The following is a 20,371-nucleotide window of genomic DNA, read 5'->3' on the forward strand; positions in this document are numbered from 1 at the left end:
GGACTCCTCGCGCGTCGTCCTCCGTGAAAAAGATTGGTTCTTCGGTCTTTGGTCTCTTTGGGGAGTTCCTTTCTTCGAGGGCCGCTTCGCGAACTGAAGTCCGGGCTGCTGCCGAGGTACACCCCGCTACCACCGATCCTCCCACTATTACATGGATGGTTCCCCGAACTGACCTCTCTTCCGGAGGCTGCTTCTGCAACGGTTCGACAGGTTTGTTGCTAGACTCGGGTGCATCCTTTTCGTGCTCCCCTTGCCGACCTGCTTTATTGTTATTGTTGTGCTGTACAAAGTTTCTCAAGTATCCGCGATGGATGAGTCCCTCTACCTCGTCCCGGAGGTTATTACACTGTTCGGTGCTATGACCATGGTCTCTATGGAAACTATAATACAAATTCTTGTTTCTATCGTTCGGATTTCCCTTCAAGCGAGGTGGCCACTTAACGTACGGAGCGTCTTTGATCGTCATTAAGATCTCTGTCCGCCTCGTGTTTAACGGCGTTTAGTCCGTCCGAACTGCTAGGGGGGCCCGGAAGGACTGGTTCGGCTTCGGCTCTCGGGTCGGGTTTTTTCTATTCACCGGGTTGGAGAGCTCGCCTTCTCTCTTTCTTTTCTCGTTCCCGCCTTCGGTTCGTTGGTTGATTTCTTCCTCTGTCCTCATGAACTTATCCGCGAGTTTGAGGAATTCGGCCACGGTCGCGGGCTGGTTGGCCACCATGTGCCATTTGAACTCTTTGTGCGTCACCCCTCTTTTGGCCGCCGCGAGCTGCACTGCAGGGTCCAACTGCGGTATTTGCAAGCATGCTTCGTTGAACCGCTTGATGTAGCCCCGAATAGATTCTCCTTCTCTTTGGACCACTCCGAAGATGCTTTCCTCTGTTCTGGGGCACTGTCGGCTGGTGACGAAGTGTGTGGTGAAGACTTGCACGAACTGAGCCCAGCACTTTATCGACCCGGGGGCCAGGTTCCTGTACCAAGTGCGGGCTACCCCCCTGAGGGTGGTGGTAAAGGCCACGCACATGCACGATTCGCTAGCCCTGGCGAGGTGCATTTGCGACTGAAAGGCGTCAACGTGGTCGTGGGGTCGAAGGACCCGTCGTACTTGTCTAGAGGTGGGAGCTTGAAGTCTCTGGGTAAGGGGACCGCCAGGAGTTCCGATGCGACGGGGAAGGAACGGAGAGAGCCGGGGTAGCCTCTACCTCGTCCGAGCTCGTGGCTTTGCCTCTGAATTCCGACAAGGCGCGGGTGGCGGTTTGGCGACTTTGCCGGTGCCTTCGCCGTTGAGCGGGCCTTGTGCTGGCGCTGCTGGCCTCCGTGTTACCGAGCTCGATGGGCCCGGAGTGCTGGTAGTCTGCCACCAGGGCGCTGAATCGGTTTTCGGTGAGCGGGAGTTCGGGCTTGGAGCGCCGGGGTGCCGACCTCGCGGGCGAGGTTCCCGACCCACCCGCGGGTTGCGAGGCGGGGATGACATTTTTCTCTCTTCGGCCTAGGGACGAGGCCTGGCTGTTGGGGTGGTTCTGGGGCTGGGAGGCCTTCGCCTGGCAGGGGCGCCCATCCTGCGGGGAGGCCTTGACCAGCCTCGGAGTGGGGTGGCGAGGTGGAAGTAGTGGTTGGTTCAGTGGCAGTTGGGGGAACTGCTGTTGATAGTGGTACTGGGAGATGTTGTGCAGCACTTGGTGCTGGTGAAGTTGGTGTTGCTGAAACTGTTGCATTTGGGCTTGCATTGCCCGCATGCACTGCATCAGGTCCTCCAATCGGTCTTGGCTAGCTGCCAGGGGGACGACAGTTGGTTCAGTGAAGGTTGTCTCAATGGGGAGAGGAAAGGGGACGTTTGTGGTAGGAGGGTTTACGGGTGCCACTGCTTGTGGCGTGTTCAGGATGGGGATCCCATCCGCCGAAAGGGGGATGGTGAACTGTTCAACGCACACTACGGGGACCTGAAGTTGCTCCCCGGTGGCGTTTGTCTCCGTGCCACGTCCGGTGTTGCTGGAGGAGGCCATGAGTGTTGGGTTTTTTGAAGAAAAAAAAAATGGGGTATCGAAGTTTGGAGGGAGGCTTTTTGAAGCGTTTTCCCTCAGACAGCGCCAATTGATGGAGCGCGATCCGGCTGGTCTTAGCTGTCCGCTGCCTTGCTTCTGAACGGGGTAGGAGGGAACCTAAAACGGAAGAGATGGGAAAGCTCCGGGGGGAACCCGGTGTAGAGGCTCCGAAGCTCAAGTTAGAATCCTTCAAAAGCAAGGTAATACCAGATAGCGCAAAGTTTGCATACCTTCGTTGTCGGGGGGCAGAGGGCTCTTATAGTCACTTCGTGTACTCGTCCCGAGGCCCTTGTCAGATCGGGTATGATTACCCTTGTGCTTGTCAACTCGGCCATCGTCCTTTCTACTGAGACAGAACCGTCACTGCCTAACCGTCTAATTGGAGATGGCGGCATCAGTGGCGGTGGCAGGTGGCCGTTTAGAGTGCTGCTGCCAAATGTCAGATCCCAAGTCAGTTAGGCGTGGCGCCCTCGGGCACGGACTTCCCTAGTGTCAGGCATGGTACGGCTTGTTTGGCTTTGGTGCCCAGAAGATGATGCGAAGTGCTAAGCGAGGCGGTCTTGAGCTTGGAGGTATCCCGAACTGTTACAAGGTGGGTCAGTTCGGCGAAGTGTATCCCAAGCTGTTACAAGGTGGGTCAGTTCGGCGAAGTGTATCCCGAGCTGTTACAAGTGGGTCAGTTCGGCGAAGTCTATCCCGAGCTGTTACAAGGTGGGTCAGCTCGGCGAAGTCTATCCCGAGCTGTTACAAGGTGGGTCAGCTCGGCGAAGTCTATCCCAAGCTGTTACAAGGTGGGTCAGTTCGGCGAAGTCTATCCCGAGCTGTTACAAGGTGGGTCAGCTCGGCGAAGTCTATCCCGAGCTGTTACAAGGTGGGTCAGTTCGGCGGTGTGTCCCCTTGTTCCCGCCTAGGCTTGGCCCCTTTTGCCAAGCTGTCATTTCTGTCACGTGTCACATAATGAAGAGGTCGGGCCAAATCTTCCTTCATCAGGGCCCAAACTTAACAACCCCTAATAAGCTCATCTTAGAAGTTATATGCATATATGGTAAATATTATTATATAATATTTAGATAACAAATTATATATATATATATATATATATATAAATTAATGTTATATATTTTTTATAATAGACTAGAATTAAATATAAATTTTAATTTATGAAAAATCATAGTTTTATAATTAACACGGGACTCTTTATCAACAGAAAATGTGCAACCCCAAACTTGAGCCTAGCCTGACCACTGGGCCTAGATCTTGAGCTTGAGCCCAACCCTTATATAAAGCCTGGAGCTCAAGCCTAAGCCCGAAGCCCCCAATTTGTACACAATATGTCTTATCTTCAGTATACTTTTTTATATTTCTTAATAGTAAATTAGTATTTATTAATAGTTTAAGAAGCATATATATATATATATATATATATATATATATATATATTATTTATTATATATAACATAAGTACTTTTTTATATAAGTAATAGTATTGGGTTGGGCTTATTTGAGAAAGTCCAAGCTCAAGCCCACGGGCCTGAAATTTTGTCCAAGCTTAAAAAATAACGGATCAGACCAGGTTGGTTCGTCAAGCTACCTGACCCATGAATAGTTCTATTTTGTATATATAAACAATTGTATATATCAAAAATCATATGAAATAAAATTTTGAACATCTTTCTCAACTTTTTCAAAAAAATGGACCTCTAATAGGTTGGCCCCTTGGCCTAGACCAAGGCCAAGGACTAGCCCAACCCATGGCACGGCATGGGGCTGTGTGGGCTTGGGTCGTGGGCTATGTGGAACCAACCCCCAAGTTATCCTAGGGGAGGGAGGTACGACCCGAGGTGCCCCATGCGCCAGCACGTCACAGTGTGGGCCACATGCTGGTTGTGTTGTGATGGCCCAGCACGACCCGATTTATACCTCTACCTGAACCCACCCAATATTGGGGATGGGGGTGGGAAAATTCGAGGATTCCCCATCTTTGATGAGGAGTGGGGTGCCTTGCCCTTGAACTCTCTCGACATTGAGGAGTGGTTGCCTTGCCCTAAACCTGCTTGACACTATGGATGGGGTAGAGTGTCTTGACTATGGAGTAGGGACAAGGATGGGGTGCCCCACCATGAATCCACCTCGTTGTCATTCCTATATAATTGTTAATTATTAGTGATATTAATAAGAATTTTAGATATTGTAATTATTTTTATTTATTTAAAGTGAATCAAAATTTCATTTAAAAAATAATAAAAATCAACATTAAATGAAAAATACAATTATTGAAATTTTAGATATTAACAATAACTTTGAGTACTTTTAGTTAATTAACAACAAATTTTGATTATTAATTAATAAAAAATAAAATTATTAAATCTTTCAGATTTTCCTGTGCATCGCACGGGTCCCCACTAGTATATAGATATAGATGGATTTAATTAATAGAACTTAAAGATGAGAAGAAACCAAAATGACTTAAATATAAGATTCAATGAACATTAGTGCAAGTTAATCACTTAATTGTTGGATTTAATGAGAGATAATTGAATGCATTAAATATCTTTAGATTATCTCTTTTCATCTCATTTAATGAGAGATAATTGAATGCATTAAATCTTTCAGACTTTCCTCACTTTCATTTGTTTGGACAGTTGCAAGCTAATGACGATGGTTAATTGTTGCAGTTGCATCAATGGGAAGGTGCAGTAGTGATCAAAAGAATTGTTATGTTGTTCGCGAGGGTATTGGTTGTGGGCAGTTGGAACAATGCCAACAGTGGTGCTCCCAGCAGTACAATGGCCGTGCTCTTTGCAACCCTAATCCTAGCCGATGTATCTGTTTCTACATTTGTAATTAATTAACTCCATTCAATTACTAGTTATTAATGCTGATGAAATTCATCTTTATTTCCTCTCAATAAACAGCAAGGAATTAATTACTAGTTAAATTAATAAATGCATATATAATAAATCAAAGCAGAGTGGAAATTAAGCTTACAGTGTTGACATAAAATTAAAATGAATAAATAAACTGTGGAGATGCAGGGGATCGAACCCTGTACCTCTCGCATGCAAAGCGAGCGCTCTACCATTTGAGCTACATCCCCACATTAACTTTTAAGGAAATCTATCCTATAAAACCATTCATGACTTGCTTCAGCTCGAATGAGGAATCAATCAAACTGATTTATTTAGGGGCTCAGGGTTTAAGCTTTAAGAGCTTAGGTGGTAAGGGTAGGAGGCCTGCCCTCCAACGTGGTAGGAGCCAAGTATTAATTGCTCCCAAATTTTGGGGTATGCTTGGAATAACGCCACTGCTAAGTGGAACATGTCCCTACATCATGATCGTAGTGCTATTTAAAGAGTGAAATTTATTTTTTCTCCTTTTTTATAATATTTCAGAAAATTTTCTCTCTCACCAATGAGGATGATACAACATTCTAGCTCCCAGTCTACTAGATGTGTGGTGTATGCCTAAATTTTAGCATGGGCTCTATTCTAGTCTAAATTAAGGCTCAGTTTTGGAAAAAATACAAATACAAACATATAAAATGCAAATACAAGGTTTTGATAGCATATTTGTATTTGTACTCTTTTAAATTTCAGGCTCAGTTTGGAAAAAGTACTACAAATGCAAATATGTAGAGTGCAATTACATATAAAATAATACAAAATATAAGGTTTCTACTCCTTCCATACTGAACCTAAAGAATAGTTCAACCAGACATTGGCACAGGATTAATACCTTAACCTTATTTTGGTTATCTTTTATGTAGTGAAACTATTATATATTGTAACAAATCTGTTGCACATTTAAATATGCAACTTCTGCAATTTAGGATCTATAAATGTACAATTACATATCTAGGTCTCTTTGGGACTTATGTTTAAGTAGATTTCTTTGGGACTTAGTATGATTTGTTATTAGGGAAATTGTTTAAAATTCATCATGACTTTTCAACATTTCTCTTAAAGTCATCATAACTTTTCAAAACGTCTAGAGAACCCCATGTCTATGAGTTTTTCTTTTCCAAAACTCACATTCGGTTTGAGCACCACTAGTGTTCATTAGCAAAAGTTGTCCACATCAGCATAAATACAATTTTCATGACCAAACTGCCCCTGAATGGCGAGTTATGGAAAAGTGGATTAGGCCATGCAAAATTGGATTAGAATTTAGAAACATACATACATACCCTCGAACAACACTGAGTGAATTAGCATCAATTGTCTTTGATTTGTGTGCCACTGCCACACTCAAACAACATACCCTCTTGAGTCTTGAGTCTTGACCTAATCTGTTTGAAAATTTTCCTCCCAAGTTATAATATCTCATGGCTTAGAAAAGTGAGTGATCAGATGCATATTTGACCTGACTTTGTGCCCAATTGAATTCTATTTAGGAATAATAAATCTACAGACCCACCACAACTCTGTATATAAATACCCCTACAACTCATTAGCGTTTCCATATCGATCGAGAAGATAAGAAATTTGTCTAAGTAGTTGACAGAAAGAAAGATGGCTAAGCTTTTCCGCAGTTTCTTCTTCTTTGTCCTCCTACTCCTTTCAGGTTTCTTCTTAAACATAATATAATTAATTTCTTCATGAATATGTATTTTATGATGATCATTTCTATAATATAATACATGTATATATGCATCTTCATTCCACACTGACACTGCCATGGTCACATCACATGCATGGTGCAACTTTTAACACAGTCCAATATCGTTATTCTGTCATTCTTCGATTTTAATTAGTATGTATAGATTAATTTGTGGCTAGCTCTATAAATATTCTTAATTAGAATTTTAATTAAATGTGTAACTAATTAACGATGGATGAATGGTGCAGTTGCAGCATCAATGGTGGCGGGTTCGGATGGTGCAAAAAGATGCCAAATTAGTCAGGAAGGGAGTGGTTGTGATCTGGCCTCATGCCGGCAGTGGTGCCTCCAGTCCTACAATGGCAATGGTCTTTGCGCTCCTGTTGGATTCGGTTCTTTTCGCTGTGTTTGTGTCTACAATTGTAATTGATCAATAAATCAATAATCCATCCTTCTCTCTTTCTCTTCCCTTTTCCCTTTTCCCTTTTTCCTTTTCATGTTCGACTATCATCATCATCATGAAATATTTCTACTTCCTCTAAATAAACAATAATTAATTTTAATTGCACTAGTTGTTTATTTCCTTTATTTCTCTCTACCATCTCTTCCTCTAATCAAATGCATACCATTTTAAATAAAAGAGTGGCTTTTGCGTTCTTTGTTCTTAATTAAAACATGAACAATTTAAAGGAGGCAATTCTGGACCAACTAAGAAGGTCATTCCAATAGTAATTACTAATTATTCACTCTATTCAATTCAGAATTATGGAGTAGGGAATACAATTTTAGTGGATCCAATCCGAACCAGAACCAATCGATCCCACAATTTTACATGGGATGGACTTGAATTTATAGTCCTTGAACTGAGCCTGGTCCCAAAAGTTCCGATTGGCCTTGAGCCTAACCCTTAGGTAGCCCAATACTGCTTCATCCTAATCCCAACCTGAAGGCTGAAGCCGACCCAATATACATGCACAATAGAGGCCGACCCAAGCAGGGAGTTGGGCCGTAGCCATGCTCATCAGGGTTGTAAATGTCGGGAGCTAGACCAAATATTTGAACCACAACTTGTATCTTTAGTTTAACCTTTCGGCCTGCGTCCAGTAGGGCCCATTTTGAGTCACCAATCCAGGCCAGCCCACTTAAAGATTGTGTAGGCTTGGCTTGGGCCTACATACAGCGGCTTGCTCAGTGCTCGTGATGGACCGATCCTAACAGGCTTAAAATGAGGAAAATTAGTAGAGCCCACTCCTATTTTCTTGTTTCCATGGTCCATGCATGCCAATGTATGCCTATAACCAATCAACCACTCTATCGGAGTTTCTCCTTGTCAAACTTCATTGGCAGGCAATGGCAATGAGTTACTCTTAGACGGGGAGGTCTGTAATTGGGTTGGGTAGGTCGGGTTTGGGTTGGATTAAGATACATCGGATTGACTTAGGTCCGGGTTGAGCCAGCAAACGTTAGAGTATAACCCTAAATGTTAAGGTTAGAATTGATCCATGGGTCAATTTGAGTCATTCCTAAAAATAATTAGAATTTTAAAAATGAAACAGCATAAAAAGTTTGTATCGATTCTCCAAGTTTCTCATAGCATAATAAATGTTTTACACCGGTTCTCTAAGTATAGTACGTTTTTGCCCTTTTAGTGCAGCATGGAAACTGACTTATATACCTTAGGCTCAGTTTGAAAGCAGTACAAATGCAAATATGTACAGCGTAAATACATACAAAATAATATAAAATATAAGATTTTGCACTCTACATATTTGCATTTGTACAAACTCAGCCTTAAAAATATTGTGTTTGATTTGAAAGAAAAGGTAAAGAGAGGTGGGGAAACCGATACAATGTTCTTACTGGGCTCCCTACATTTTGTTTCTATTTTTCTTCTGCCTTTTACTTCCAAACCAAACACAACATTAAAGGAAGTTTAAGTATTTATCCATTTTCTTTTCGTAAGGCAGTATATACCATTACTACTTATTCACAAAGAAGAAGAACACAGTCCTCCCTAGCTTTTCATACAACCAGTAGTATTACCAAGATTTTAACTGAAAAACATTTGTGAGGGGAGGTCTTTGTCCCAACTAAAACGACTATGAAAGGGGTGACATTGGGTTTTTAAAAATATTTAGCTGCAGGTGAGGCCATATTACCTAGATCTTGATGGATTCCTAATGGAGGGGAGGGAAGGTTTTTGTCCCATGATATCACCCAACAAGGGATGTCTTAGCATTTAGCATAAATTTGTGGAGAGTTTTTATGGTACATAAATTAAACCTAGAAGATGCAATTTGCAAGCTGCCAAATGGCATTATATATTTATCTCCTTCCACATATCATAGTGACCTAATTTACCCTCCAGCAGGGAACCCTCTGAATATTCAATCCCATTATCCTCTTCTATGTATTGGACAAATGATCGATGTATTTTCAGAATACTTCAGCCATGCATCAATGGACCATTTGTTCCTACAATAGAAAATAGTAGGCCCAGTAACATGAACATGACCAATTGCTACTCAGCCTACTCTAGAGTCTAGGGAATGCCTTTTTGATGCAAAGAATCACTGTTCATACTTTTTTCCTTAGTCTCCGCTGGTTTCATTTTAAAAGGGGAAGAAAAATTTTCGATCTGTAAAATTTTAGTTATTTTTTTTTCACCCTTTTTTGTGACTAAAACTTTGTCTTCCACCCCTTTACATGGAAACAAATGCAGCCTTATTAGGAGTTAAAGCTGCAAGCCTACATTTGGATGGAACGTTGCATTAGGGGTGTGCATCCTCTTTAGTCTTTATGAAGGTGGTGAAACAACCAAAAAAGATTCCTTTTCTCTAGGAAATAATAGATAGATAGGAAGTGACATATGATCCACACCTTCTGACCATCTCCTCCTAGGATATGTTATTGGTACACATGGTGTGGTGTGGTGTGAGAGTAGTAGTAGTAGTCTCTTGCATTACCTTCACTTAATTTTAGTGAAATTATCTAAAACCCCCCTTCATATTAATGATGTGTGTAAAACTTCCCCTCACTTAGATATAGATGTGTTCAAACAACCCCTTATCATCAGAGATGTTCCAATAAATGACAAGCAAGAGAATGCAAAATTAGTACTCTACCCATCACACAGTATACTATCCAAACATGTATATTTTATTATACCCAGATTGCCCTTAAATAATGGGTGTTCTATAAATTAACAAAGTGCCACTGGCCTAGAGATGAAGGACCTGTTTTAAGTGGCATTGTTGAGCATGAGGATGTATCAATGTCAGGTGCTGGTGTATTAAATGGATGGCATGGCCATGGTCACTTTTATTAAACCCGAATCAAATATCCGCTTTATATAGTTTAGATATATGAGTGAAAAAGATAAAAAGATGGTTATAGCATATGATAGGGGTATTTTTGTTATTTAAAATTTACTTTTCATGAGGTATAAGGGAAATATATAATTTACAAAACCTTGTGACGGGTTTCGATGGGGGTACCTAAAAGGGGAATGTTTTAGACATTGTATAAAGTGAAGGAGATTTGAGATAATTTCCCAAGAAAAGTGAAGTGGATAATGCTCGATAATACAGTTGAGACCAATGTTGTCAGAAGACTCAGATCGGACCCAGCAGTCGAACCGCTGACCCAGTGAGTTTTATGGGTCCCACATTTGACAGTTTTTATGGTCTGAACGATCTCACTGATGGTTAAACCAGTAAAATCGTGACCCAAAAGAACTTTTGGGTTTCTTTATCCGGTTTGAGTCTGACATACATTGGGTGAGACAACAAAATAAATCTATAGAGATTCCCACAGCTCTCTCTCTGACGAGTACCTTTTCCTTTATGAAATTTGCTTGTCCCGCTCTAGATGATGACAAAGTCTTTTGTTTATGCCGTCAAAGGATTAAGACCCAATTAATGTTTTTTGTTTTTATTTTTTTTTTCTTTTTCCAAGGAGAGTTACTTTTATGCTGAAAGCTAAGGTAGCTTTTCAAAGAATGCTACTATTGTATGTTTGAGTGTGCTATGGTTGGTTTTTATATAATAATAATAATTAATGTTAATCACTGTTCAGAAGATCAGTGGACATTTCATAATGATTCCATACATCTAATCACTTTATTACGTACACCTTTATAGCAGAGAAGAGTGTCTAGGCGTGAGATTTAATTTGTGTAGTTACCAAGGAAAAAAAAATCAGGATTTAGAATGGTCACTGTACCACAGTGAAGTTAGAAGATCCAGGATCTGCTGCACTTCTTTGTGCTTTGTGCTGGTGCAGCAGATGGAGACTTAGGTTAGAAATCTTAACAAGGTTCAAATTAGGCATGGATACAATGTAGCCAATACAATAAGCTGATACAATTGGGCTGATGAGGGGCAGAATATACCCTTTGAGTAATAGAGACTAAAATCCAATACATATCTAAATTACTAAATATTAAGTTTTTTATGTTTTTAATTCTATTAAAATATAATACAAAAATGTATATCCTCTAATACTTGTAAAATGCATAAATTTTATTATTTATATGTATAATATATTAGTAAATGTGTACGTGCATTTGTGTATTTGTACGTGACAGTATATTTAAGATAAAATTATTTATAATTCATGAGTAGTTTATGAATGGCTATAAGTGAGCAGTTTCTAAGCCCTCTTTATGCCCACTATGCTTAGACAAAGAGGATAAAAAATGTCCAATGAAAATTTCAAATAGAAAGGGCATTCGTTATTTTATAGGTAGTATAAATATAGATTGTTCAATTTTGAATACAGTTGATTGGTTATAAATTCTTTAGGGATAATATTATAAACCTTTTTTGTAGATTAATGCATTAATGCATGTGTGATTAGCATACAAATGTGAAACATAGGTACATCTCTTAATTGCCTTTCTGATACGGATTCTTAGAACCTTGCGAATAATTCCACACCCTCAGACGATGACGATTCAAAACACACAGCTTACTCATTCAACTGCTCTCTCTCTCTCTCTCTCAACTATCTATATATATCGCTTGAGATTTCATCATCATCATCATCCAGTCTTTGCCAACTATATGGTGCTTAATTCATTGCTTGTTATTCTCACCCTTGTTCTTTTTGTCTACTCCTACTCCTTTTAGCCCCTTTAACTTTAAATTGCAACAGTGATCACTTCTTCTTATGGGTTCTGTCACAAAGTAGTTTCACTGAGGTTTCCCTTATATTTGAAAAACAAAATTATCTTGGGATATTGGCATATTCGTCAGGCTATCTAAGCTCGATGAATCTTCAAAATAGAAACTTCTGCAACTTCCTCTGAACCTTTCAATATTGTTTCAGTTATCTCTCTTTCTTTTTTATTAATTGTCTCTGTCTTTTTTAGTATTCTCTTCTGTGGTCGATATTGAAATTCTACCATCCAACCAAATACTGAATAGACTGGGTTTCTAGACGCCTGAAGAATCCCGTAAAGACGTAGAAAGTAGTGGTATTTTTATATGGAGGGAAATTTTTGGTTTCTACAATACGTACTTTTACCGAGCGCCATTTCCATTTTCCTATATCACAACAACTGACGCAGTGGGTGGCTCTTAGCTCTGAAACCGTTCAATGACTTGAGTTAACTCTCAACGTAAATTTAATTAAAACACAACTAAATGAAAATTATTTCTGGAGATTTGTTGTAGACCCTTCGTCTTAGACAAGTACTGATTAGATCATGCCTTAGACTTTGCTTGCTCCATCCACTCCATTATTAGTTTATGCCCTTTTCTCTCTCAACGAATGAAAACCACAGACCTTTGATATGCAAAATATATAGATATATTGAATTGAGCCAATCGTCGGATGCATTTTTCCTCCATATAGATCGACGTTATCCTATTTCTTTGATCACCATTTCCTAATGCTACGAAGCACCAAACTTTTGCATGCATTCACTTCAAAGCAGCGGTTTTCTGTAAAACCAATTCTTATGCATTCATACTTTAATGCAGTGTTCTTGTTCAGGGCCTCAGGTGGTAGTCATTCCACCAAGACAAGGTTCTTCCTCTGATTTCAAATGGGCTATAGCTAGCTAGATTCAGTTATTTGATTCCTTCTCGACAGAACCTGGTGTCTCGGAGCTTTGGTAGATTGATCAAATGGTATTGAAAATCTGCATCCTGGGCTTTCGGTTGAATATATATATATATAATAACCTCTTGATCAAGTTAGAATGTGATCTGGGCAATGTTATTAGATTGGAAAGTAGCAGATTTATATGTAATTTCTTTTACTGAAGCTGAGCTGCATCCATTAGTAAGTCACTGATCCAGTCAGCTATATAGCCATACTGAGCAAGCCCATCAGTTTCCCAGTTTAACAACAACGAGAGATGTGTCAAGAACGAAATGCTTTTAGTTTTTTAGCTAGGCAATTGACCTCAAGCGCCCATTGCAGGGGGCTCCAATAAGTCAGACTGGTTTGAGTTGAGTTGAGTTGAGGAGTAAGTAATTAAACTCAAGTGTTGAGCTAGCTCCTCCTCTTCAAGTAGTCCCCGGCCCCAGAAATAGAAAAGATGCACAGACTAAAAAAAGGAATAGAACTAATAGATACAGACTAACTAACTAAATAAGAAAGGGAACTGTAGATTCAAAAACACAAAATTTTTACCGAGACCCATTGAAGATGACAAGAATCTTATATATACCTGCATAAACGTGCCTCGGATCCTGTACTTCACTGCTTCAACAACTCTCCTTTTCTTCTTCCTTTCTAAGATAAGAAAAATAATAATATATGTTACTATAAGAGCGTGCATGCACCTATCATCGCCATTATCAAGGACCCTCGTGATCATAACATAATGATGATCATCATCTCACATGCATTATCATGCACATAGAGGCAAAGATGAGAGATCAAAGCAATCAAAGAGACGAGAATTCATGATAGCTAGTGTGTCGTGCCCCCCCATGCACATTATTTGAACAGGTGTCTCAGTCACAGACGCTTTCGTAGTTTCTGTTTGTTGTTGGACTGAAAAGGAAAGAAGCAGCTCTTTGGGTGAAACCCCAAAAACAGTGAATTCAGTGGTCCCACGTAACCTAAAGGTGTAACTGGGCTACTGACAAAGGGTCGAAGAAAGTGTTAGTAATAGTGGTAGTCGGAGCTCAGAACTGAGAGAGAGAGAGAGAGAGAGAGAGAGAGAGCCCGGTAGAAGGTGGTCAAGTAAATAATTCAGTGACTGCAGATGACAACAGATGAGTACAGAACAGTCTCAGATTCTGCTGTTCATGTTCATAGCAATAGATATCTCTCTGCCCTTTCTCTCTATCTCTATCTCTCTCTCTCTTATCCTTGTTTCTCTCTCTCTACCCATCTATCTATCTATCTAACAAAGACATCCACATGTGATAACCATTCTTAATTAGTACAAGACTAAAAGTCTAAACTTAATATACTAATAATAATACACAGAATGAACCATGGTCTTCATCATCATCTCTCTCTCTCTCTCTCACCACTGCATATAGCCATATACTACCTAAAAAAATTTAAAACTTAAGGAGTAACAGAAGTTTGTAAACTCATATGCATGCACATTAATAGTACGCTGAGACATGGCCTCCATTACCATTATCCTCATCATTTTCATCGTCATCTTCATCCTCACAGAACTCGACGCCGTGGGGTGCATGACCGCCTCCAAAGGCACGGATATGGTCCTTCAGGGACCTCTTGTGCTTGAAATCAGAGCCACAAATACAAAACCAGAGCTTTCCGCAGTTCTTCTCATGAGTACGCCAGTCACCCCGTACTGCAAAAGCCTTGCCACATTTACGACACCCAAATGGCTTGGCTCCGTGCTTTCTCTTGTAATGCGTCTGTAGTGTCCTGAAGTCCTTCAATGGCTTCGATCTCGGGTGCTCAATATTATTCTTACATCCTTCAGCACAGCAGTAACACGGCAATCTCAGCATCGATGACGCTGGTTTCGTCCCCCTCAGTGACTCTGGACCCTTGCGATACTGTGAACCATGCCCCCACATATGCATCTACCAACACAGAGAAATAAAAAAACACAAAGAAAGAATTAGCTAACCTAAGCTAGAATGATCCAGTGCAGAAATCCTTAGCTTAGACCAATTAAAATAAGTGATAGTGGTCGGCCATTTTGAAGAACCTGCATATTGTTGTATCTATTGAAGGTCTTGTTGCACACAGAGCAAGAAAATTGAGTTGGGCCGACAAGGATTTGAGCAGGCGAGGGAATCCAGTACTGTCCCTCGACCGGGGCACCATTGTTAATGCCATTGCTTGTGCTAATGCCGACACTAGGGGGTCCGATATGAAGAGCTACGGTTACACTCTCTTCACTGCTATGGTTCACAAAACCACTCTCAGCCTGGTCGGAGGAGTACTGATGATGATGATGACGACGAGAAAGACTGACCACTTTGGAAATGTGTTGGCCTGGAGGGCGAAGGGTGAGAAGGACTGACTCTTCATCTTCTTCATTCGCTTCTAAACAAGTACTCTCAGTAGTCTCTGTAGATAAGTGGCTAAGAGAAGGAGTTTGCATGGTGATCGATCGATGGATATATGTAATAAAAAAAAAAAAAACCAAAACAAAAATGAAAAGGGATATATGTTGGGGTTTTTGGGTTCCGCCGGGGAAAATGAGTGGGGACGAGACGAGAAGAGAAGAGAAGAGAAGAGAAGTAAATAAACAAACACAACAGGGGAATGATTTGATTTGAGTAGGGTTTTAGTTTCTTTGGATTAATATGAGAGAGAGAGAGAGAGAGAGAGAGAGAGGGAGGGGGGCATGGCGGTATGCACGTGGAGCGGGTGGAAATTAGTTTTGGCGTGTTTGGGAATGGGGGAGACAAGAGACCGTCAAAGAAGGAGAGGTGGGGAGGGAGAGATGCATGGAATGGCGTACCAAAAATACACACTCTCTAATTGCGTTTGTGCTGCTGCTCTGCTCGGTTTCCGAGCCTTCACTCCAGCCCTTCTTTTTCTGCTTTCTCTACTCCCGCTTTCTTTCTCTTTTACCTCTCTATCTCCATATATATATATATATATATATATCTCGTACCTTTCAGTCAGTTTGATAGAGATGCATGGGAAGTCATAGACAGTAGTACACACTTTAGCAATGGAGAAACGCTACGTTGTCGAATGTAATCCATGAAGAAATTAGGACCCTATATATCGTAGTGTAAGTTTAGCATTTGTCACACTTTGGTTTGCTAGTCACCAAGTTTTGGGATCACAGCCTGGCGATAAAAGTAGCCATTGATTCAGTAAGGTCTCTCCCGTGTTTTGTCTATTTTCTTGATGGCCCGTCTGATTTCGATAGCAGGGGGATCACATGGTTGGCTCTTTCTATTCAAATGCGTTGATCACTGTCAAAACATACATACATATACACAACCCCATGTCCATGTTTCAGTTGACCATTAGTATTAGAAGAGGAGCCTGATCGATGCATGGTCCCAGACTTGATGCTGCGACTCCGACACTTAATTGGCTGATGCTGTGTCACAAGCTCAAGCCGCCTTCCAACTGCTGTGCTGCTGCTGCTGCTTGAACTAGCACTATTGCAGAACCCCAGATAGCAAACTCGAGTTATATATGGGGTCAAGCCCCGACTCAATTCATTGAAGCATGTCCCCCTTTTAAAACTTATCTATCCATGACTACAATATAACTTGTCTTAAAACTAATTAATTAGAAGAGAGTCGAAATAGCAAATTTATTAGTACTAGACTACTAGTATTGCAATTTATAAAACCAATCAATGCGATTGTTCTGGCCAGGTCATGACGCAAAAATTGTGTACCGCACCGCATGTATTGATTATTTGAACCATATATACCTTAAGAAATGTGAAATGAAGAGGGATTTTACTTTTTTTTTTTTTGACAATGTTTAATTTTATGAATCAAAAAACTAGTAAAATGGCGTGCCCCTAACAATAAAGATAGATGTACCACATCTTTCCTTGTTGGGCAACTTGGCATCAGATGAAGAAATCCTTAACTGTTGGGGAAAGGAAGTAAAAGAAAAATGTTCAAATTCTCTGTCCCCACTTTGCAGAGTTTCAAACAGAAGAGAGAAAAAATGAATAGTGATTTTTCATAATGCAACCATGATGGAAGTTGATTTTCTGGCTTTATGCATGCCACCATGTCAACAATTTTAATTAATTAATTTCTGTTCTTGGACCACCTTCTCGATCGGGATGGCCATTATATGTTACCCAGTTCTAATCTATAACTCTTTATAGAGTTGTTTGGCCAGAAGAAACAAGCGAAGAGACAGACAGATCATGTCAACTTGTCTGCAATTCCACTAAGTTTTCAGCTTTACAAAATAATATATATCAATATATGTTATATGTATAAAGCAAAGTAAAACCAAACTCTCTGCTTCACTGCTTGTGTTGAATCGGGTCAGTTATTACTTATTAGTGAGTTAGTGTTTCTTTCTTTCTTTATTATTATCTTGATGGATCATAAGTATGATCTATGGACGATGCGTTTGTGGACAAATGCCCAACGTAGTAATAGTTGGCCCACTGTTCCTGCAATATTAGTACATGTTACGTGCCTCATGAGTCGTGACACATGGAAGAAAATGTGACCTCACACCTTATTCTAATTAATTGGTCGTTTCTAGCACAAAAATTTAAATATCCCTGAGACTTCTACTACGGAGGGGGGGGGCATGGAAATAAGTATGAATTCAGAGTCTTTAAAATATGGATTCTTGTGCAATTTGCTAGAATTAGCCATTCAATTCGGTTGTTTAGATAGTTGTCATTGTGAAGCATTCAAAACATTTTGTCCAATTTCTTTTATGTATTGAATCCAATTATGTATATATAAGTCAGAAGACTCAAAATCTTTTTCAAATGAAACTCTAGTATTCATTCACCCCAAATGAAACTGAAACCTTGGAAAATCAAAAAGCCTGGATCGGTTCAAAGTGAAATCTCATTCCACAAGCACATAAGTAGATACCCTACTTAGAGAAATAATGCATCAAAAGAGTGTTCATTATCTTATTGGGGGCTTGGCTTGATTAATTCGTCTCTGCATTAATTGATAACCACTTCTCCTAGACTGCATTTAATAACAGCTGAAGAGGCCGGAGTAAATGACTTCTTAATGTTTGTCTTTCAGTGAGTAAGCTTTGAAAAAATTGTGAGCCCCTATGGCCGGCTGAAATTGAAGTTGGGTTGATGTAAGGGTGTTAATGGACCGATTTTGGATTGGATCCCGTTCAGTCCAAAAGCAATTTGAACAGATTAGACAGATTAACAAGACATAATGGATTGGACTAATCTGGTTCAAAATATTTATTAATTGGATTAGACCTGACCCGTTCGAAATAAATTTATATTGGATTGGGTTGGATTAAGCTAATATCTAATCCATTGATATAAGATAAGAATACAAGTGTCAATGGACTAAGTTTGGATTGAAACCAATCTAAATCAAAACGAATTTGAACAAATTAAATGGTCTAGACATTGAATTGAACCAATCCAAAATGGTCCAAAATATTCACTGGACTGGATTGGACCTGATCCATTTATAATGGATTCACATTGAACTGGATCGGAATCCAATCCAATTGACACCCCTAGTTGATTGTCATAATATTATACCCTTAAAATATTTTATGTATCCACTATAAGACTATAAGACAAAGCAATAGGCCATTGGCTTCAGCCATTAATTCAGCTGTTATAAAACGGCTCCAAAGTGTTATATATAGTACAATTCGTGAACTGAGAGTCGGTTTTCTGTGATCAGACACACTTCTTCATGAAATCCCTGTTATGTGCACTTCCAAACATGTAAAGGGTTGTAGCTTTCCAATTTCGTGATTCCCATCTGCTAATTCTCACATGCATTTCCAATTCTGATCTCCTTTTCCTTGCAGGAATCAGTACCTTGAATCACATGAAAGGTTTTTCTTCCCAATAGTGAAATAATAACGGGTTCAAGGAAACCCATATCAATTTGAAATGTTGCTTCTTGATTGTATCTTCCAATTTATGAAGCAAAAAATATGCAAACATGCTCAAAGCTATAGCCACACATCATTCTCCCACTCGGCAATCATTGCAGAATTCTCAAAAAAAAACAGGCTTCTCTTTAAAAGTGCCAAACAATGCTTTCGTTTATACAGGCAAAAGGGTGCATGCAGCTTAAAATACAATAATGAAAATTTACTCACTGCTAGACCTGTTCATGGGCTGGGGCCGGCCCAGCCAGGCCCGCCAGGCCCGACCCCTGGACGGACTTGAACAAGCTTTTTGGCCCACGAGTTTAACCTCAGGCCAAAAAGCCCGGCCCGCATAAAATTCAAGCCGGGCTCGGGCTTTGCCAAAATAGCCTAGCCCGACCTATAGTTAAACCTAAGTAAAACCGACCCGATCTATAGTTAAACCTAAGTAAAATCCCTATGTGATGTCCATTTGAATAATTTTTTCGATTTGAGAATGTTGTTGATTCACTTGTAGGCCCATTGTTCATTTAAATAGGGGAAAAAACATCTGAATTAAAATAGATAATGTCTATTTGAATAGGGAAAATTTTGATTTTCTTTTATTAGGTCGGGCTTCGGGCTTTTTATCAAGGTCGGGCTCGGGCCCAAGTTCTAGGCCCATTGGTCGGGTCAGGCTCGGGCTCGGGCCTATTATTTTTCTGTTAATGAACAATAAAAGCCCGGCCCGAGCCCGGCCTGGCCCGGCCCGGCCCATGAATAGGTCTACTCACTGCAGACACAACCTGGTTACTAATTTATAATCTTTAGTTATTAAAATATTCTCTATTCACTTTTTTAATTTACCTATACTATATAAAATGAATATTTGTCTTAATTTCAATGCAACTCATAAAAGTTAAATTAGAGTATCAAATAACATCTTTACCCATCTCGAAATGTTGTATAGTAATTAAGAGGATATACTATGTTCCAACTTACAAGAGGGGCCATTACTTGGTATAGGTAAAATTTTGGATTAGTATATAAGCGTGAGAGCATTTTGAGAGTTGTCATTAGGGGTGTTCACAGTTTGGTTAACTAAATAATGGGCCATTTTTTTTAAATTGAACCAATACCATCAATTTTTGAAAAAATCATGAACCAAAACCAATTGATTAACCATTTGATTGTTTGGTTTTTGGGTTTTTTATATTTATAATATAATATAAATATATATATATATATAAACTATACTATATTTTAAATATAACATACATTTATATTTATATATAAATTTATATATAATATATGGATAATATAGTATATATATATTAAATAAATAAATAAATATATACTGATCAATTTGATTAACCGCCGGTTTTTCTTTTACATTAACTGAAAATCAAACCAGCACCACCGTTTTTTTTTTTCGATTTCCTCAGCCTATTAGCTACTTTGTGCCAAAAAAAAAAGTTTGTTAAAACCATATCCAGTCTACCCCTCCCAAGACCCCAGATAGTTGTGAGCTAACATTAGTAAATGGCTTTTTTAATACACTTTGTTCCAAGAATTTAAATAATACTCACCCTCTCCCTACTCCCTTTTATGTGAGAATCAAGGCTATCATAAACCTATTGATGCCATGTTACGCATCCATGTGCATACATACACATTACATTATACTCAATTTAAGTGAATACCTAAACAATAAAATTTCCTGTGTCACGATATGAATTGAATCTTATAGGGTTTCT

At 39.7% G+C, this 20,371-nt stretch overlaps 1 protein-coding gene and 1 non-coding gene across 2 annotated transcripts; both read right to left on the reverse strand.

Moving 5' to 3' along the window:
* Nucleotides 1–5,060: 5,060 nt before the first annotated feature.
* Nucleotides 5,061–5,133, reverse strand: TRNAA-UGC (transfer RNA alanine (anticodon UGC)). Its single transcript has one exon. It is a non-coding gene; the product is annotated as a tRNA-Ala (tRNA).
* Nucleotides 5,134–14,019: 8,886 nt separating this feature from the next.
* LOC148863558 (zinc finger protein WIP6-like) lies at nucleotides 14,020–15,525 on the reverse strand. The gene is made up of 2 exons (XM_088979669.1): nucleotides 14,794–15,525; nucleotides 14,020–14,665 (listed from the first exon to the last, which is right to left on the reverse strand). The coding sequence occupies exons 1-2, from the start codon at nucleotides 15,190–15,192 to the stop codon at nucleotides 14,213–14,215; spliced, it is 852 nt and encodes a 283-aa protein (XP_088835795.1). The 5' UTR covers nucleotides 15,193–15,525; the 3' UTR covers nucleotides 14,020–14,212.
* Nucleotides 15,526–20,371: the final 4,846 nt, after the last annotated feature.

The sequence above is a fragment of the Nelumbo lutea genome, chromosome 3, assembly GCF_056320005.1.
Source record: "Nelumbo lutea isolate HS-2025 chromosome 3, American lotus-T2T, whole genome shotgun sequence".
In the NCBI taxonomy this organism is placed as follows: domain Eukaryota; kingdom Viridiplantae; phylum Streptophyta; class Magnoliopsida; order Proteales; family Nelumbonaceae; genus Nelumbo; species Nelumbo lutea.

What these genes read in the sequence shown, in the direction of transcription:
- LOC148863558 (XM_088979669.1), bottom strand. Translation starts at nt 15,192, where the DNA reads ATGCAAACTCCTTCTCTTAGCCACTTATCTACAGAGACTACTGAGAGT. An exon ending in ATAGATACAACAATATGCAG is followed by an intron (nt 14,666 to 14,793) that starts GTTCTTCAAAAT and finishes CTGTGTTGGTAG; the next exon opens with ATGCATATGTGGGGGCATGG.